Source organism: Nematostella vectensis, chromosome 12 (genome assembly GCF_932526225.1).
Source record: "Nematostella vectensis chromosome 12, jaNemVect1.1, whole genome shotgun sequence".
Classification (NCBI taxonomy): Eukaryota; Metazoa; Cnidaria; class Anthozoa; order Actiniaria; family Edwardsiidae; genus Nematostella; species Nematostella vectensis.
In genome coordinates this window covers 15,189,457-15,204,495 of record NC_064045.1, presented here as the reverse complement: position 1 = coordinate 15,204,495, position 15,039 = coordinate 15,189,457, and the positions used below count along the sequence as shown (strand labels likewise).

At 43.9% G+C, this 15,039-nt stretch overlaps 1 protein-coding gene across 2 annotated transcripts in view; it reads left to right on the top strand.

Annotated features, from left to right (window-relative positions):
* The window catches only part of LOC116608103 (von Willebrand factor A domain-containing protein 3A), a 61,347-nt gene that overhangs the window by 45,898 nt on the left and 410 nt on the right, over positions 1-15,039 (top strand). For both annotated transcript variants that reach the window (XM_048719792.1, XM_048719791.1), the window contains exons 25-34: positions 6,679-7,000; positions 7,568-7,710; positions 7,932-7,969; positions 8,468-8,574; positions 9,453-9,654; positions 10,128-10,222; positions 10,732-10,779; positions 10,949-11,027; positions 12,173-12,270; positions 13,191-13,267. In XM_048719792.1, coding sequence (XP_048575749.1) covers positions 6,679-7,000; positions 7,568-7,710; positions 7,932-7,969; positions 8,468-8,574; positions 9,453-9,654; positions 10,128-10,222; positions 10,732-10,779; positions 10,949-11,027; positions 12,173-12,270; positions 13,191-13,267 — 1,209 coding nt within the window. The remainder of the gene's footprint in view (positions 1-6,678; positions 7,001-7,567; positions 7,711-7,931; positions 7,970-8,467; positions 8,575-9,452; positions 9,655-10,127; positions 10,223-10,731; positions 10,780-10,948; positions 11,028-12,172; positions 12,271-13,190; positions 13,268-15,039) is intronic.

The following is a 15,039-nucleotide window of genomic DNA, read 5'->3' as shown; positions in this document are numbered from 1 at the left end:
ATACTTATCTCAACACGTAAGTCAAACCCTGAGTTAACACGCCCTGTAGCACATACTTATCTCAACACGTGAGTCAAACCCTGAGTTAACACGCCCGGTAGCACATACTTATCTCAACACGTGAGTCAAACCCTGAGTTAACACGCCCTGTAGCACATACTATCTCAACACGTGAGTCAAACCCTGAGTTAACACGCCCTGTAGCACATACTTATCTCAACACGTGAGTCAAACCCTGAGTTAACACGCCCTGTAGCACATATTATCTCAACACGTGAGTCAAACCCTGAGTTAACACGCCCTGTAGCACATACTTATCTCAACACGTGAGTCAAACCCTGAGTTAACACGCCCTGTAGCACATACTTATCTCAACACGTAAGTCAAACCCTGAGTTAACACGCCCTGTAGCACATACTTATCTCAACACGTGAGTCAAACCCTGAGTTAACACGCCCGGTAGCACATACTTATCTCAACACGCGAGTCAAACCCTGAGTTAACACGCCCTGTAGCACATACTTATCTCAACACGTGAGTCAAACCCTGAGTTAACACGCCCTGTAGCACACATTATCTCAACACGTGAGTCAAACCCTGAGTTAACACGCCATGTAGCACATACTTATCTCAACACGTGAGTCAAACCCTGAGTTAACACGCCCTGTAGCACATATTATCCCAACACGTGAGTCAAACCCTGAGTTAACACGCCCTGTAGCACATATTATCCCAACACGTGAGTCAAACCCTGAGTTAACACGCCCTGTAGCACACATTATCTCAACACGTGAGTCAAACCCTGAGTTAACACGCCCGGTAGCACATACTTATCTCAACACGCGAGTCAAACCCTGAGTTAACACGCCCTGTAGCACATACTTATCTCAACACGTGAGTCAAACCCTGAGTTAACACGCCCTGTAGCACATATTATCCCAACACGTGAGTCAAACCCTGAGTTAACACGCCATGTAGCACATACTTATCTCAACACGTGAGTCAAAACCTGAGTTAACACGCCATGTAGCACACATTATCTCAACACGTGAGTCAAACCCTGAGTTAACACGTCCTGTAGCACACATTATCTCAACACGTGAGTCAAACCCTGAGTTAACACGCCCGGTAGCACATACTTATCTCAACACGTGAGTCAAACCCTGAGTTAACACGCCCTGTAACACATATTATCTCAACACGTGAGTCAAACCCTGAGTTAACACGCCCTGTAGCATATACTTATCTCAACACGTGAGTCAAACCCTGAGTTAACACGCCCTGTAGCACATACTATCTCAACACGTGAGTCAAACCCTGAGTTAACACGCCCTGTAGCACATACTTATCTCAACACGTGAGTCAAACCCTGAGTTAACACGCCCGGTAGCACATACTTATCTCAACACGTGAGTCAAACCCTGAGTTAACACGCCCTGTAGCACATACTATCTCAACACGTGAGTCAAACCCTGAGTTAACACGCCCTGTAGCACATACTTATCTCAACACGTGAGTCAAACCCTGAGTTAACACGCCCTGTAGCACATACTTATCTCAACACGTGAGTCAAACCCTGAGTTAACACGCCCTGTAGCACACATTATCCCAACACGTGAGTCAAACCCTGAGTTAACACGCCCTGTAGCACATACTTATCTCAACACGTGAGTCAAACCCTGAGTTAACACGCCCTGTAGCACATACTTATCTCAACACGTGAGTCAAACCCTGAGTTAACACGCCCTGTAGCACATACTTATCTCAACACGTGAGTCAAACCCTGAGTTAACACGCCCTGTAGCACATACTTATCTCAACACGTAAGTCAAACCCTGAGTTAACACGCCCGGTAGCACATACTTATCTCAACACGCGAGTCAAACCCTGAGTTAACACGCCCTGTAGCACATACTTATCTCAACACGTGAGTCAAACCCTGAGTTAACACGCCCTGTAGCACACATTATCTCAACACGTGAGTCAAACCCTGAGTTAACACGCCCGGTAGCACATACTTATCTCAACACGTGAGTCAAACCCTGAGGTAACACGCCCTGTAGCACATACTTATCTCAACACGTGAGTCAAACCCTGAGTTAACACGCCCTGTAGCACATATTATCCCAACACGTGAGTCAAACCCTGAGTTAACACGCCATGTAGCACATACTTATCTCAACACGTGAGTCAAAACCTGAGTTAACACGCCATGTAGCACATACTTATCTCAACACGTGAGTCAAACCCTGAGTTAACACGCCCTGTAGCACATATTATCTCAACACGTGAGTCAAACCCTGAGTTAACACGCCCTGTAGCACATACTTATCTCAACACGTGAGTCAAACCCTGAGTTAACACGCCCGGTAGCACATACTTATCTCAACACGTGAGTCAAACCCTGAGTTAACACGCCCCGTAGCACATATTATCTCAACACGTGAGCTAAATCCTGAGTTAACACGCCCTGTAGCACATACTTATCTCAACACGTGAGTCAAACCCTGAGTTAACACGCCCTGTAGCACATACTTATCTCAACACGTGAGTCAAACCCTGAGTTAACACGCCCGGTAGCACATACTTATCTCAACACGTGAGTCAAACCCTGAGTTAACACGCCCTGTAGCACATATTATCTCAACACGTGAGTCAAACCCTGAGTTAAAACGCCCTGTAGCACATATTATCTCAACACGTCAGTTAAACCCTGAGTTAACACGCCATGTAGCACATACTTATCTCAACACGTGAGTCAAACCCTGAGTTAACACGCCCGGTAGCACACATTATCTCAACACGTGAGTCAAACCCTGAGTTAAAACGCCCTGTAGCACATATTATCTCAACACGTGAGTCAAACCCTGAGTTAACACGCCATGTAGCACATACTTATCTCAACACGTGAGTCAAACCCTGAGTTAACACGCCCTGTAGCACATATTATCTCAACACGTCAGTTAAACCCTGAGTTAACACGCCATGTAGCACATACTTATCTCAACACGTGAGTCAAACCCTGAGTTAACACGCCCTGTAGCACATATTATCTCAACACGTGAGTCAAACCCTGAGTTAACACGCCATGTAGCACATAATTAACTCAACACGTGAGTCAAACCCTGAGTTAACACGCCATGTAGCACATACTTATCTCAACACGTGAGTCAAACCCTGAGTTAACACGCCCTGTAGCACATATTATCTCAACACGTCAGTTAAACCCTGAGTTAACACGCCATGTAGCACATACTTATCTCAACACGTGAGTCAAACCCTGAGTTAACACGCCCTGTAGCACATATTTTCTCAACACGTGAGTCAAACCCTGAGTTAACACGCCATGTAGCACATAATTAACTCAACACGTGAGTCAAACCCTGAGTTAACACGCCCTGTAGCACATACTTATCTCAACACGTGAGTCAAACCGTGAGTTAACACGCCCTGTAGCACATACTTATCTCAACACGTAAGTCAAACCCTGAGTTAACACGCCCTGTAGCACATACTTATCTCAACACGTGAGTCAAACCCTGAGTTAACACGCCCTGTAGCACACATTATCTCAACACGTGAGTCAAACCCTGAGTTAACACGCCATGTAGCACATACTTATCTCAACACGTGAGTCAAACCCTGAGTTAACACGCCCTGTAGCACATATTATCCCAACACGTGAGTCAAACCCTGAGTTAACACGCCCTGTAGCACATATTATCCCAACACGTGAGTCAAACCCTGAGTTAACACGCCCTGTAGCACACATTATCTCAACACGTGAGTCAAACCCTGAGTTAACACGCCCGGTAGCACATACTTATCTCAACACGCGAGTCAAACCCTGAGTTAACACGCCCTGTAGCACATACTTATCTCAACACGTGAGTCAAACCCTGAGTTAACACGCCCTGTAGCACATATTATCCCAACACGTGAGTCAAACCCTGAGTTAACACGCCATGTAGCACATACTTATCTCAACACGTGAGTCAAAACCTGAGTTAACACGCCATGTAGCACACATTATCTCAACACGTGAGTCAAACCCTGAGTTAACACGTCCTGTAGCACACATTATCTCAACACGTGAGTCAAACCCTGAGTTAACACGCCCGGTAGCACATACTTATCTCAACACGTGAGTCAAACCCTGAGTTAACACGCCCTGTAACACATATTATCTCAACACGTGAGTCAAACCCTGAGTTAACACGCCCTGTAGCATATACTTATCTCAACACGTGAGTCAAACCCTGAGTTAACACGCCCTGTAGCACATACTATCTCAACACGTGAGTCAAACCCTGAGTTAACACGCCCTGTAGCACATACTTATCTCAACACGTGAGTCAAACCCTGAGTTAACACGCCCGGTAGCACATACTTATCTCAACACGTGAGTCAAACCCTGAGTTAACACGCCCTGTAGCACATACTATCTCAACACGTGAGTCAAACCCTGAGTTAACACGCCCTGTAGCACATACTTATCTCAACACGTGAGTCAAACCCTGAGTTAACACGCCCTGTAGCACATACTTATCTCAACACGTGAGTCAAACCCTGAGTTAACACGCCCTGTAGCACACATTATCCCAACACGTGAGTCAAACCCTGAGTTAACACGCCCTGTAGCACATACTTATCTCAACACGTGAGTCAAACCCTGAGTTAACACGCCCTGTAGCACATACTTATCTCAACACGTGAGTCAAACCCTGAGTTAACACGCCCTGTAGCACATACTTATCTCAACACGTGAGTCAAACCCTGAGTTAACACGCCCTGTAGCACATACTTATCTCAACACGTAAGTCAAACCCTGAGTTAACACGCCCGGTAGCACATACTTATCTCAACACGCGAGTCAAACCCTGAGTTAACACGCCCTGTAGCACATACTTATCTCAACACGTGAGTCAAACCCTGAGTTAACACGCCCTGTAGCACACATTATCTCAACACGTGAGTCAAACCCTGAGTTAACACGCCCGGTAGCACATACTTATCTCAACACGTGAGTCAAACCCTGAGTTAACACGCCCTGTAGCACATACTTATCTCAACACGTGAGTCAAACCCTGAGTTAACACGCCCTGTAGCACATATTATCCCAACACGTGAGTCAAACCCTGAGTTAACACGCCATGTAGCACATACTTATCTCAACACGTGAGTCAAAACCTGAGTTAACACGCCATGTAGCACATACTTATCTCAACACGTGAGTCAAACCCTGAGTTAACACGCCCTGTAGCACATATTATCTCAACACGTGAGTCAAACCCTGAGTTAACACGCCCTGTAGCACATACTTATCTCAACACGTGAGTCAAACCCTGAGTTAACACGCCCGGTAGCACATACTTATCTCAACACGTGAGTCAAACCCTGAGTTAACACGCCCCGTAGCACATATTATCTCAACACGTGAGCTAAACCCTGAGTTAACACGCCCTGTAGCACATACTTATCTCAACACGTGAGTCAAACCCTGAGTTAACACGCCCTGTAGCACATACTTATCTCAACACGTGAGTCAAACCCTGAGTTAACACGCCCGGTAGCACATACTTATCTCAACACGTGAGTCAAACCCTGAGTTAACAGGCCCTGTAACACATATTATCTCAACACGTGAGTCAAACCCTGAGTTAAAACGCCCTGTAGCACATATTATCTCAACACGTCAGTTAAACCCTGAGTTAACACGCCATGTAGCACATACTTATCTCAACACGTGAGTCAAACCCTGAGTTAACACGCCCGGTAGCACACATTATCTCAACACGTGAGTCAAACCCTGAGTTAAAACGCCCTGTAGCACATATTATCTCAACACGTGAGTCAAACCCTGAGTTAACACGCCATGTAGCACATACTTATCTCAACACGTGAGTCAAACCCTGAGTTAACACGCCCTGTAGCACATATTATCTCAACACGTCAGTTAAACCCTGAGTTAACACGCCATGTAGCACATACTTATCTCAACACGTGAGTCAAACCCTGAGTTAACACGCCCTGTAGCACATATTATCTCAACACGTGAGTCAAACCCTGAGTTAACACGCCATGTAGCACATAATTAACTCAACACGTGAGTCAAACCCTGAGTTAACACGCCATGTAGCACATACTTATCTCAACACGTGAGTCAAACCCTGAGTTAACACGCCCTGTAGCACATATTATCTCAACACGTCAGTTAAACCCTGAGTTAACACGCCATGTAGCACATACTTATCTCAACACGTGAGTCAAACCCTGAGTTAACACGCCCTGTAGCACATATTTTCTCAACACGTGAGTCAAACCCTGAGTTAACACGCCATGTAGCACATAATTAACTCAACACGTGAGTCAAACCCTGAGTTAACACGCCCTGTAGCACATACTTATCTCAACACGTGAGTCAAACCATGAGTTAACACGCCCTGTAGCACATACTTATCTCAACACGTAAGTCAAACCCTGAGTTAACACGCCCTGTAGCACATACTTATCTCAACACGTGAGTCAAACCCTGAGTTAACACGCCCGGTAGCACATACTTATCTCAACACGTGAGTCAAACCCTGAGTTAACACGCCCTGTAGCACATACTTATCTCAACACGTATTTCTCATGCTGTTACTAATTCCCATCATTATATAATCTGGGTCATTTCAGCACCACCTTCAAAGAACATTATTGTGAAAGAAAAGAGACCATCGTCTTCAGTTAAAGCTTCACAACAGGCTTTTTATACAGAGTTCAAGAACCAGACAGGAGCTATATTTACACAGTACCCCACAAGTAGCATGCGGAAGCCCCGCCGACCTGTCCCCGCGGCCTTCATCCCGGACAAGGAGGAGGTTGTCACCACCCGTGAGTGGATGCGCCACTACAGTCTCGCAAAGCTCAAGCTGGACCTGAACAATATCGTGGGCACGGCGGAGTGCACCCACGCCAAGGGCAAAGTCCAATCAATCGGCCAATCAGTGCCCGCCAGGTCACATGATAATACCATTTATAGCACCATTTCCCTAGCATGATCTGTGTTGTTCGCCTGATAGTCACCCAAAGTTCGTGTGATAATCAACCCAAGTTTGTGTGATAATCAACCTGTATTTGTGTAATAGTCACCCCGTGTTTGTGTAATAGTCACCCCTTGTTTGTGTGATAGTCAACCCGTGTATTTGTGATAGTCACCCTGTATATTTGTGTGATAGACACCCTGTATATTTGTTTGATAGTCACCCCTTGTTTGTTTGATAGTCACCAAGTATTTATGTGATAATCACCATGTATGTGTGTGATAGTCACCCCATGTTCGTGCGTTAGTCGCCCTTTATTTGTATGATTCACCAAGTATAAATGTGATAGTCACCCTGTTTTCATGTGATGGTCACCCTATATTTGTGTGATAGACACCATGTATTTGTGTGATAGTCACCCCTTGTTTGTTTGATAGTCACAAGCTATTTATGTGATAATCACCATGTATGTGTGTGTCACCCCATGTTCGTGTGATAGTCACCCTGTATTTATCTGATTGCCACTGCATTGTGTGGTATAGGTACTGCACCATCTTTCCGAGTGTAGAGGTGAAGGGCGTGGTCAAGCACTTGCACCTCTTGCCTCACGAGCTCGATGACTACGAGGAGCAAGTGCAGCGTGTTATGCGCCGATATGTCAAGCGCTTGCAATGGCTTATGAGCGGTAAGTGCTATCGTGTGGGGTTCGCCTTATGTTCATCAGAACTGCAGTAAGAGCAAATAGATATGATTGTGAGTTCATTATGTGAAAGCATTACGCCTAATGCATTTCCAAACATTTGTTCGCCATCTGCCCTGGTGTCTCTCATCACTTGTTGCCCCTTGTTGGTTTGCTATGCATAGTGTATTGGTTTGATCTAACAGCGTTACTTTTTACTGACTTAGGCAGTCGACGTGTCTTTGGAACAGTCGTGGAGAAGAAAGTACGTAATAGTATGTCTCGTGGGTCAATGGCTGAATTGCGTTTGCTATTGACCACAGGTAGTACACGTAACCCAAGATCCGGTAAATAAATGGTAAATGGTAAATAAATGGCAAAGGGGTCCTACTCGTAACCCAAGGTCTGCGTTAACTTTAATGGTAAAGGGGTCCTACTCGTAACCCAAGGTCCGGTAAATAAATGGTAAATGGTAAATAAATGGCAAAGGGGTCCTACTCGTAACCCAAGGTCTGCGTTAACTTTAATGGTAAAGGGGTCCTACTCGTAACCCAAGGTCTGCGTTAACTTTAATGGTAAAGGGGTCGCCTCTCGGCGAATTCCCGAAATCTTATACTGGTCAGTTCCTTTTTTTTTTGTACATGTTTTACAGTATAATGTCGTAGTCCAAATTTCTCGTGTCACGCGTTGTCTATGCCTGTATTTTTTCTTTTTGACGTTCTTCTGTTTAAGGTATCATTAATGCAAGTGATTGTGTTGCTAGGTGATCATTTTGATTGACATATCCGGTTCCATGGTTGCTAGCATGGAAGAGTTGAAGAGAGAGCTATCTGCTCTTATCTGGGACCAAATACGAAAGACAGCTTCCATGTGCGTAAGACCTTTTGGACTGGGAACTAGGAATCGATTCTCATAACTTATCGTTTAGGCTGTTCTTTATTTTACTGTCAATCTAGTTCTCGTCTGAGGACGTCTTTTGTTTTAGGTTAAATCTAGTTCTCTTCTGAGGTCGTATTTTGTTCTAGCTTAAATCTAGTTCTCGTATGACACCGTGCTTAATTCTAGGTTAAATCTAGTTCGTGTCGTTTTCGTGGCCTTTTGTTCTAGATTCAATATAGTTCTTGTCTGAGATCGTCTTTTGTTCTAGTTTCAATATAGTTCTTGTCTGAGATCGTCTTTTGTTCTAGTTTCAATATAGTTCTTGTCTGAGATCGTCTTTTGTTCTAGTTTCAATATAGTTCTTGTCTGAGATCGTCTTTTGTTCTAGGTTCAATATAGTTCTTGTCTGAGATCGTCTTTTGTTCTAGGTTTAATTTAGTTCTTGTCTGAGATATCGCCTTTTGTTCTAGATTCAATATAGTTCTTGTCTGAGATGGCCTTTTGTTCTAGGTTCAATATAGTTCTCGTCTGACACCGTGCTTAATTTTAGGTAAAATCTAGTTCTTTTTCGTGGTCTTTTGTTCTAGATTCAATATAGTTCTTGTCTGAGATATCGTCTTTTGTTCTAGATTCAATAAAGTTCTTGTCTGAGATCGTCTTTTGTTCTAGTTTCAATATAGTTCTTGTCTGAGATCGTCTTTTGTTCTAGATTCAATATAGTTCTTGTCTGAGATCGTCTTTTTTTCTAGGTTCAATATAGTTCTTGTCTGAGATCGTCTTTTGTTCTAGGTTTTAAATAGTTCTTGTCTGTAATCGCTTTATGTTCTAGATTCAATCTAGTTCTTGTCTGAGATCGCCTTTTGTTCTAGGTTCAATCTAGTTTGCTTCTCGTCCGAGGCAGTTCCTTGGAGTCCGAGCTTGGTGTCTGTCGATGACAAGTCCTGTCAAGATGCTGTGGAATGGGTGACGTCATTTGAGGCAAATGGCAGCACGTGTACGCTAGACGCCCTGCAGCTCGCATTCGAGGACCCGGATGTCACAGGAATCTACCTCCTGACCGACGGCAAACCGGTAAGGCACATCACGTGGCACGGCATCACGTGACACGACACCACGTGACATGACACCACGACAACGACATGGTATGTTCCCGTGATCCTCTAGTCGCCTGTTTCTTTCATCGGCCCATTTCTTATTATTTTGTTGCATATATTTTATACAAAACGACAAATTTGTTAACAACTGATTATTATCTTAAAAACATTTTAGTATAATAGCAGCTGGTTATTATCTTACAAGCTTTTAATCTATTAACAACTGAGCATTTAAATATAATAACAGCTGGTTATTATCTTTTTAAAGCATTCAAACATATTAACAACTGATAGTTATCCTACAAGCATTCAAATTTATAAACAACTGATAATTATCCTACATTCAAATATATTACCATATGATTATTATCTTTCAAACATTCAAATAAATTACCATACGATTATTATCTCACAAATATTCATTCTCTTAACAACTGATAAATATCTTAGGATAACAGCACAACGATGGTTCTTCGCGAAATAGCCAAGCTAAATTCCTCTCGAAACGTCAAGATTCACTGCACATCATTTAACTGCGATGACAGGTACGTGCGTGGTGAAATGTAGGGGGAATGGTGACAGGTAGGGGCGTGGTGACAGGTAGGGGGCGTGGTGACAGCTAGGGGTGGTGGTGACAATTAGAGGGAATGGTTACATGTAGGGGGAATGGTGACAGGTAGGGGGCGTGGTGATAGGTAAGGGGCTTGATGACAGGTAGGGGGCGTGGTGTCCGGTATGGGGCGTTGTGATAGGTAGGGGGCATGGTGTCAGGTAGGGGGCGTGATGACAGGAACGGGTCATGACAGGTAGGGGGCGTGGTGACACGTAGGGGCGTGGTGACCGGTAGGGGGCCTGATGGCTGCTTACATGGTTTTTTCATGGCTTCAATATAGACATGTGCTCGCTACTGGGCTCCTCCAGTCTCGTGTTCATGATTGCTTGTCTACGTTTGTATTTTCATAACATAATTATAGCGTTTTGTGTTTTCTAAAATCAATATAGTCCTTGTTATATATGCATCAATAAAGAAATTTACTTGTTGCTCTGATTGCAGCGCTGCTAACAAGTTTCTTCAGTTATTGGCCTCACAGACAGGCGGGCGGTAAGCAACACCATCCATGTCTAGATAGAACTAGCCCACTGCTTGTTAGTTTCCCATCCCTGTTTACCTTACATAGTATTATTTTTAAAGCCATTTGAACTGCTAAATACTGTGTATTTTGGGTTTCCTGTGCCGCTCATTCTTGGCTTTTCTGTGCATTTTGATGCAGGTTTCACCGTTGCCAGGGTGATACAGATGGTCACGTGTTTGCTCATCGACTTCTTACCGAGGGGTTCAGAGATGACGAGGTAATGCATGTGCTTTAGCCTTACCGAGGGGTTCAGAGATGACGAGGTAATGCATGTGCTTAGCCTTACCGAGGGGTTCAGAGATGACGAGGTAATGCATGTGCTTCAGCCTTACCGAGGGGTTCAGAGATGACGAGGTAATGCATGTGCTTTAGCCTAACCGAGGGGTTCAGAGGTGACGAGGTAATGCATGTGCTTAGCCTTACCGAGGGGTTTAGAGGTGACGAGGTAATGCATGTGCTTAGCCTTACCGAGGGGTTCAGAGATGACGAGGTAATGCATGTGCTTTAGCCTTACCAAGGGGTTCAGAGATGACGAGGTAATGCATGTGCTTTAGCCTTACCGAGGGGTTTAGAGGTGACGAGGTAATGCATGTGCTTTAGCCTTACCGAGGGGTTTAGAGGTGACGAGGTAATGCATGTACTTAGCCTTACCGAGGGGTTCAGAGGTGACGAGGTAATGCATGTGCTTTAGCCTTACCGAGGGGTTCAGAGATGACGAGGTAATGCATGTGCTTTAGCCTTACCGAGGGGTTCAGAGATGACGAGGTAATGCATGTGCTTTAGCCTTACCAAGGGGTTCAGAGATGACGAGGTAATGCATGTGCTTTAGCCTTACCGAGGGGTTTAGAGGTGACGAGGTAATGCATGTGCTTTAGCCTTACCGAGGGGTTTAGAGGTGACGAGGTAATGCATGTACTTAGCCTTACCGAGGGGTTCAGAGATGACGAGGTAATGCATGTGCTTCAGCCTTACCGAGGGGTTTAGAGGTGACGAGGTAATGCATGTGCTTTAGCCTTACCGAGGGGTTCAGAGATGACGAGGTAATGCATGTGCTTTAGCCTTAACGAGGGGTTTAGAGGTGACGAGGTAATGCATGTGCTTAGCCTTACCGAGGGGTTCAGAGATGACGAGGTAATGCATGTGCTTCAGCCTTACCGAGGGGTTCAGAGGTGACGAGGTAATGCATGTGCTTCAGCTGTTTGAATACTTACGGCCTGCCTGTGCCTGTGGCCTGTGTGGCCATACACTGACGGTTTGCCTGTGGTTCTGCCACATACTGACGGTTTGCCTGTGGTTTTGCCATATACTGATGGTTTTCCTGTACCTTGTCATGTGTATACTGACGGTCTTCCTGTGGTTTAGCCGTTGAGTATGCCGTCATTTGAGGGGGACGACCTTCGCCGTCTTGGAAGTGAGATCGCTTCGTGTAGGAAGTTCTTGATGCAGGCGCGCTCATACAGGTATGAGAACGCGTGACACACATTACAGACATGTCATGAGAACGCGTGACACACATTACAGACATGTCATGAGAACGCGTGACACACATTACAGACATGTCATGAGAACGCGTGACACACATTACAGACATGTCATGAGAACGCGTGACACACATTACAGACATGTCATGAGAACGCGTGACACATTACAGACATGTCATGAGAACGCGTGACACACATTACAGACATGTCATGAGAACGCGTGACACACATTACAGACATGTCATGAGAACGCGTGACACACATTACAGACATGTCATGAGAACGCGTGACACACATTACAGACATGTCATGAGAACGCGTGACACATTACAGACATGTCATGAGAACGCGTGACACACATTACAGACATGTCATGAGAACGCGTGACACACATTACAGACATGTCATGAGAACGCGTGACACACATTACAGACATGTCATGAGAACGCGTGACACATTACAGACATGTCATGAGAACGCGTGACATATTACAGACATGTCATGAGAACGCGTGACATATTACAGACATGTCATGAAAACGCGTGACACATTACAGACATGTCATGAGAACGCGTGACATATTACAGATATGTCATGAGAACGCGTGACACACATTACAGACATGTGATGTGAACGCGTGACACATTACAGACATGTCATGAAAACGCGTGACACATTACAGATATGTCATGAAAACGCGTGACACATTACAGACATGTCATGAAAACGCATGACACACATTACTGTCATGTCATCAGAACGCGTGACACGTTACAGACATGTCATGAGAGCGCGTGACACATAACAGACATGTCATGAGAACGAGTGACACATCACAGGCATGTCATGAGTATGCCACGCCTTTTAATCTCGTTCTGGATACTTATGGTTCTTTGTAGAGCGCTTTTCCCCGAGCCAGGGAAAGATGACAAGAGACAACAGCACCCAGTGTCCGAGTCAACTGAGGTGTTCCATGGTAAGTAACTGGTTCCGTATACGCTAAGTATGGGCTATGTAACCGCCCTACACAGCCCTTAATTGAATTATGTCACAGCTATTTATTGAAGCATTTCACAGCCCGTAACTGAAGTATTGCACAGTCTCTAACTAAAGTATATCGCAGCCCTTAATCGAAGTATTTTGCAGCCCTGTTGTACTGACATCTGTTGCTAAGGAAAATTGAATATAGCGTAAAAGCTTTGTGGAAAGTTATAAGGGTCTGATATTTGCCAAGTTGACCACCACAAGTGTGCTGACTATTATGATGACGTTACCCAGTGACGTCATAATGTGACGTCATAGATACAGATAAAAGCAAATATTTCAAGTAAAATTGCTCGAAAACAAATATTAAATAGGTTTTATGAATCTTGGGATGGGCGCATTAAGCCAAGCATGCGTTTTAGAAATGATTGAGTAATTGTTTTTTTATGATTTTTCAAAGGTCCTGAAATCCATATTATTTGATATAATTTTGGTTTCTGTTAGATTAACACTAAATCCATGCTTGGCTATATGAAGGAGAATTTTATAAAAAGGAATACAGAAAAATAGAAAATTAGAAAACGCAGAACCGGAAGTGAAACAAAGCCCGCGCGTGCTCATTCGGCCTGCTCAGACACACTGATATCTCACATGATGAAATTTAAATGAAGTTTAAAAACAAAATCCAATAGTGTTTCATGGTATATAAACATTAAAGGAACGACATCCGTCATGTCATGATTAAAATTGTAAAAGTATTTTAAAATCCTGATATAGCGCGCGCTAATTTGAAATAAAATTTTCAGTGCGTGCGCGAGCGTTCGGTGTTTGCAGCGCGCGCAGGTAGTAAAAATTGAAAACTTTGGCTTAAAAAAAGGTTAACTTGACTAAATCTTCGCTGAATCTTCGTTTTTACAAAACATTGGAAATATCATCACCCGAAAAGGCTGAGATCGACTTGAAGTCAATTTTTAGGAACTTGAAACGCATATTTTTATTGCTTTTACTTCAGGGAAGCTTGGAATGACGAATTCCGTGTTATGTATATGCGCGCGCTCAACGCCACCAGCGTAGCAACGTCGTTAAATAAATAAATGAACAACACTAATGTCAGTACACCCTTAATTGAAGCATTTCGGGAAAATCTGAAACAACGTATTTTTTTTTCTTAAATCCGATAAAATTCAGAGATGGCAATACCACAAAATATTGGCGAATTGTTTCTATTGCAGTGCTACCCACAATAAAGCGAAGAATGATTAAAAGCCGAGAATTGTATGCGAAGAAAGAAAATATCGTTTTGTTGTAGGTTTCAAAAATAGCGCCCGCTTGGGAGAATGTCGCCATCCTTGATTGCGAATGCAGCGCGCGCACACTTGCAAATAACAATTCAAAGACTAAAAAATATCTGCTAAAGTTTGCATATTTGTTTCCTGAAGTTAAATAATCATTTGACTACCAGGTTGAGATATAAAGATCACGGTAAAAGTTGTAACTACACAACGTTCTTCAACAATAACTTAAGAAGACATGAAGACGGGAACCGGTTTAGCGCGCGCATATGTTTTCTCATGTAATTTGGTTTGCATCTCGATCTACGTCACAAATGACTGGACCCGGACCTTTCAGTTCACGGCCTTTTTTCCAAAGGTTGACCAAAACACCTCAATATCACAGATTTGAGTTATTCGCGCGAACGCGTGTTTTATAGGGTACATACGAACCACATACCATTTGGAAGATAAAAAAAAAGAATTGACAAAG